General features: G+C 38.2%; 1 protein-coding gene across 2 annotated transcripts; it reads left to right on the top strand.

The window, feature by feature from the left end:
• Nucleotides 1–435: 435 nt before the first annotated feature.
• LOC126797866 (heterogeneous nuclear ribonucleoprotein Q) lies at nt 436–5164 on the top strand. Of its 2 annotated transcripts, none has more exons than XM_050524608.1 (9): nt 436–523; nt 1453–1921; nt 2002–2118; nt 2300–2440; nt 2594–2767; nt 3253–3460; nt 3547–3725; nt 4341–4426; nt 4810–5164. In XM_050524608.1, the coding sequence occupies exons 2-9, from the start codon at nt 1487–1489 to the stop codon at nt 4934–4936; spliced, it is 1467 nt and encodes a 488-aa protein (XP_050380565.1). In that variant the 5' UTR covers nt 436–523; nt 1453–1486; the 3' UTR covers nt 4937–5164. The 2 variants fall into 2 exon arrangements, with proteins under 2 accessions (XP_050380565.1, XP_050380564.1); XM_050524607.1 differs by having other exon boundaries at nt 1219–1921.
• The last annotated feature ends 836 nt before the right edge of the window (nt 5165–6000 follow it).

Below are 6000 nucleotides of genomic sequence, written 5' to 3'. Positions count from 1 at the left end.
CCCCCTTGAGCTTCATTTTCCTCTCTGACTCAGCTTTTGGGTGCTGGGATTTTGTTCCTTTATTTTTACTTTCAGTCGGTTTGTCTTTCTTGCTTCTTTGTACTGCTCTGGGCTTTTTGCCTCTAATGAAATGCTTTTCGACCAAAAAAACAAATTCAGTGAAGCATATCTACTTCTTGGAGCTAATTTTGTTGGGCACCAGCTCACTAGGTTGATTTAACTGCATTCTTTTAATTGTATGCCTTGCTTAATTCCCTACAGCGTTTCATTTGGATCGAGTGGAGTTGTCTCCTATATTACGAGTTTGGTTGTATTTATTTATAGTATTTTTCAGGAGAAAAGAAAAAACAAATAATCTATTGAATGGGCCTGGATAAAGGACCCGGGATCAGGAAAGGTATATAAGTCAAGGCAAGACGACGACACTCGAATGCTCTCAGAAAGCGATTCCTTTTCCTAATTCACAGACTCCGCGATTTAGGGCTTCCGAGTTTCCGACCAATTCTCCTCACTACCCACTTAGGTACTTACTCTCTCTCTCTCTCTCTCTCTCTCTCAACCCTTTAACACTTTGCTTCCTTCTAATTCCATTCTTTCCCTCGCCAATTGTCTCAATTTGGATTTCACACTACAAAAGTAATCTTTATGGGTACAGTCTCTGTCCCATCGCAACGTTCTGATTCACATATTGAACTGAACAAACAATAATCAATACTGAAAATTTAAGGAAGAGGATGTTTAATGGGTACTGGGTTATGTAAATTATAAAACTTTGAGCCCTATTGGGTCTATGACATGGAGATTTTAAGGTTTTAGTTCTTAAATTGGAGGGCTTGAGGGTCTAGTTGGTTTATTTGGGTGAATTTGATGCTACCCTTTTATCAAGTAACCATTTCAGAGAGGTATAGAGTTATAACCATTTTAATGCTGCTGGTTTCTTATACATGTTAAGTCTCTTGGGATTGAAATTGGTTCACTGATTCAGCTGTGTTATGCAATTATTTGTTTCTATGGTTTCGACTATATGTTGTTTGGGTTCTTATCTGTGTTCTTTTTTCCCCTTTTGTTTTGTTTTTTCTTTGTGAATGAAATTCTCCCAGATAGATAGTTAAACGGTTACACCGTCCATGTACTGTTTCGGTATCTAGATATTCGAGAAACTCACAATTGTGTCATGTTTATTTCGCCTGCTGATCACCCTCTTGATGAAACATGCAGAAATCTAGACTCTTGCCTGTCTCTCTGTTACGATTTACTTTTAAAGAAATGGTGACCCCTTTTATTTGAAAACCATTGACTTTGCAAAGTCCTTGAATCCATCTTACCTCATGGCACAGATTCATTTGAAGTTCTTACTCTACAACCTCGTTTGGCCTCTCATGTTTTTTCCACCTTTCCCTATCTGTATTCTTTCTTCTTTCAATGCTTCTGGCTACTGTGGTTTCTTCACAGTTGCCCTGCAAGCTTGTTTTTCTAGATATATAAGATGCCTAAAACAAAGGAAAATGCTGCCGGAGATGCAACTGAAAGGCCTGTAGAATCTGAAGAGCGGGTGGACTTTGATGGGGACAATGATCAGGAGGAAATAGTAGAAGAAGAGATTGAGTATGAGGAAGTAGAGGAAGAGGAGGAAGTGGAAGAAGAAGAAGAAGAAGAAGAAGAAGAGGAAGAGGAAGATCCAGAAGAGGAGGAAGAGGAAGAGAACAAGGGAGGTGGTGTTGAATCCAATGGGAAAAATAGCACAGATGGTGATGAAGAGATGAAACCTGCAGAGGCAGAGGAGGAAGAGGATAAAAAGATACATGCTGAGCTTCTTGCACTCCCTCAGCATGGTTCAGAGGTGTATCTTGGTGGTATTCCTCATGATGCGTCTGAAGAGGATTTAAGGGCCTTTTGTGAATCTATTGGAGAAGTGACTGGGGTAACTTCCTTTGTTGACTGTAAGGCTTCCTGTCTGCATCTTTTATAGCCTGTTCAATATCTAAAATTTTCTGTCAACAGGTTAGAATAATGAAGGGAAAAGATTCTGGTGAGGCCAAAGGTTATGCTTTTGTAACTTTCAGAAACAAGGACCTAGCTTCTAAGGCAATAGAGGAACTGAATAACTCTCAATTAAAGGTAAGCTCAGCTTCAGTTATCTTCCCTCAATAGTTTCTATTGTATGAGTTGTGAGTTCTGGTTGGTTGGTATGCATCCACTTTTGTTTAAGCATTGACTTTCAGATTTATTGGTCGAATCTGTATTACCTAGTTTTCTGTAAAGCTCATCCTTGTAGTAACTTTTCTGTCGGTTTTTCCAGGGAAAAAAGATCAAGTGCTCTACATCGCAAGCCAAGCATAGGCTATTCATTGGAAATGTTCCCAGGCATTGGGGGGAGGAAAATATGAAAAAGGCTGTAACTGATATAGGGCCTGGAGTTATCTCTGTGGAACTGCTGAAGGTATGGGTCATATATTATTGGGCTTACATGTTAGTAACCATATTACCTGTTATAACCTCTATTTGATACCATTTGCAAGTCCAGAGTATTTCATTTGCAGTTTGATTTTTTCATTCTGCTAATCTAGTTGTTGGCTGTGTCTTCTTGATACAGGAACCACAGAACTCCAGTCGGAACCGAGGATTTGCTTTTATCGAGTATTATAATCATGCATGTGCAGACTACTCTAGACAAAAGATGTCAACCTCAAAGTTCAAGCTTGATACTAATGCTCCAACTGTGAGTTGGGCGGATCCCAAGAATGCAGAATCCTCTTCTTCCTCACAGGTTAGCGAGTTATGTTGAGACTTTTTCACTTTTCTTTCTTAAGTTATTGTGTTAGGGATACAAAAATATCCCTAGCCCCTTCTGCCATATTTTTTTTAGAAAAAAAATATTCATCAGTTTTCCTTGGTATCCATCCCATTTGGTACTTTGTTTTGTGAGATGCATTTCTGCTTTACGTTTTATCACACAGGTGCCCGGTGTTGAACTGTTGGTGGCGGCCTATTTTATAAATAAGAAAAGATTTGCGAAATGATAGCTGTAAATGAGCATTACTTGGTCATGGAATACTGTTGCTCGTTCACTGTTTGAAATTTGAAATAAATTTGGGTTTGAGTACTTCATTACATGAATCCACCACTTTAACCCAATGCTGTATACGTGCAGCATTATTAGGCCTGTCAATTTTGTTTTCCAGTCTCTTGTGTGTGAGAGGTGTTGATGTCTGAGAGATGTTAAGTTAATCAGTCAATTTTGGGTTGATACAGGTTAAGGCAGTGTATGTCAAAAATCTACCAAAAGACATTACTCAGGATGATCTAAAAAAGCTTTTTGACCATCATGGAAAGATCACAAAGGTCGTTGTCCCACCTGCAAAAGCAGGGCAGGAGAAAAGCAGATATGGTTTTGTGCACTTCACAGACAGGTCCAGTGCCATGAAGGCATTGCAGAACACTGAAAAATATGAAATTGGTGGTAAGTGCACTTGTAGCTCTTCATTATCCTAAATAATCACTTCGCTTTTTGTATATTCTCCAGATTTAATTTTGTCTCTATGACAGGTCAAGTTTTGGAGTGTTCTTTGGCAAAACCACAAGCAGATCAGAAATCTTCTGGTGCATCAAATCATCAGAAGTCAGCTCCACTTCCAACATTTCCACCACATATTGGTTATGGCATGGTAGGGGGTGGTCCATATGGTGGCTTGGGTGGATATGGTGGTGGTGCAGGATTTGCACAAGTAAGATATAAGCTGTAGTTTTCTCATTTCATGGAATATAAATATTAGGTCTAATAAGACAGTTTGTTAACCTAACCAGTCCATTCCCCATCTTGTTACAAACAGGGTTCTCTCTTATGTTCATGCAGGACCTACAAATCCAACGTCACCCAATCATAGTAGTTGGCATATGTTGTCTAGTTTTCGGATGTTTTAGTTAGTAGTTTAGAGCCCGTAATCCATCTCTAATGAAATTATAATACCATTCTGAGGAGTTGTCCATGGCCGCGGGGACTAATGTCGTTTATATCGTCTTATGAACGAATGTTATTTTTCAGGCTCAGTTACTGCATATGTGCCAGCTACCAAGCTGAAATCCTATGGAACCCGTCTTATAAAATGAAATCCTATTTTTCATTCATTAACGCTGTTATTCTGCTGAAATAGCATTTGATAGTGCTTTTGCCTGATGGAGTTGCATTTTAATATACTATATAATGTAATTTAATTACACCTAGAAAAGATTCAACGACACAAATATGGTAAACTTGACAGATTAAATAACAAAATGGTCATTTAACTCTACTAGTACTTGTAGCGAACTTTTACTGATATATGGATTCCATTTGCTTGCAGCCACTGATTTATGGGAGGGGACCTACTCCTGCTGGTATGGCGATGATGCCTATGCTTTTGCCTGATGGAAGAATTGGATATGTCCTGTAAGTATTATATATTTGCAAACTCTGATATGCATATTTGGGGTATCTTGTGAGTGGACATGTCCCGAAGTTTTATAATGTTTCCTGATGGAAGAAACTGTTTTCATATCATTGAACTGGACATGTTATCAGGCATTATAATGTTCCAGGATGGAAGAAGTGGTTCTTTGTTTTTCCATTATTTATTGCTCGTCAAACAGCCTTGTATACCCCTTTGAAAAGCTACTGGTCCTTTCATTTCTTTTAGTTTCCTTCCATGTTGAAGTCATATATTGTTTGTTCATCTCTATCTCTGTCCCCTTGCTTTGAAATGAAAAAAGTTCTCCTTGATAGTTTATAATTATTATTCTGAAACTGAAGTTGACCTGCATCTTTTTCTCCAGCCAACAGCCTGGAGTACAACCACATGCCCCTCCACCGCAATCCCGAGGTGGAAGAAGTGGTGGCAGCTCAGGTGGAAGGCGCAGCAATGACAGCAACCGTGGCCGTAGTCGCTACAATCCATATTGAATTCAATTTCTTTCCTTGTGTTGCTGGGTCGACAGAGAAGGAACAGCGTCTGGACTAATCAATATTTAATTCAGGCCTGGGTGCTATATAGACATGTGGAGCTGTGTAGTTCAGCTGTAGACAGTTCTGTAAAAGAAAGAATTCTTAGGAACTGATCGACATTGTAGTTTGCCTAAACAAATTTAAGCTTAATCTTATGCATTGATGCTGGTTTGTGCTGTCTTATGACATTGTTTGTCTTGTTTTTTTTTTTTTGGGTGGGGTGATTGGAGAAAAGGCAATTTTTTTTTGGCAGGGCACTATCAGACAGAAACAAATCTCAAGATGTTGATTACTAACTGTTTGTGTAAGCTATTACCTACAGTCCATATTTATAATTAGATAGAATTGAACAGAACATACCCAAAATAATGGTGTGAGCGAGTGTTGCTTTGACACTCCTGGCTCACTATATTAGTGAAGAAGCCTTCCCCAACATTTCAGGATGGCAACAGTATTCTCTTTCGCTTTTAATTTTTCAATCGTTTTATTTGTTCATCACTTATATTTCGTTGCAGATTTTATTGGCATTTGGCATTGGCGGTGTTGAAATGCCGCTGAATATGTTCTCCAATTTCAGCTTTAGATAGTGGGAACAGTGTGAAAACTAGTTCACTATGCGAATGTATTCAACTTGTGGTTATGTTTTTTTTTATGGTAATTAAAATGAGGGCAAATTAGAAAAAAAAAGTACAATTTCTCATCATAAATTATAAAAAGCTCACAACTTATTTCTCAATTATACAAACAGTCATCTCAATTGATTAAAAATTAGAAAATAGTCAACAAGTTTGGAACCAAATTAAAAAATAATCACTTTTTAAATATTTTCCGGACAATTTTACCATTTCTTCTTCATCTTCTTTTTCTTTTTCCATATTCATCTAATTTCGACCATAACTTTGTCGTCTAATGATGGATTTGAGAGTGATTGGTACTGTTGGAAATATCTCTCTCCACTCTTTCATTTGATACCATACCCACTCTGAACTGACCACCGTACAAGGCGTAGCAACCCACGCAAG

Source organism: Argentina anserina, chromosome 6, assembly GCF_933775445.1.
Source record: "Argentina anserina chromosome 6, drPotAnse1.1, whole genome shotgun sequence".
NCBI classification, from domain to species: Eukaryota; Viridiplantae; Streptophyta; class Magnoliopsida; order Rosales; family Rosaceae; genus Argentina; species Argentina anserina.
Note: the sequence above shows the minus strand (reverse complement) of the source record. Positions and strands in the feature narration are given on the sequence as shown.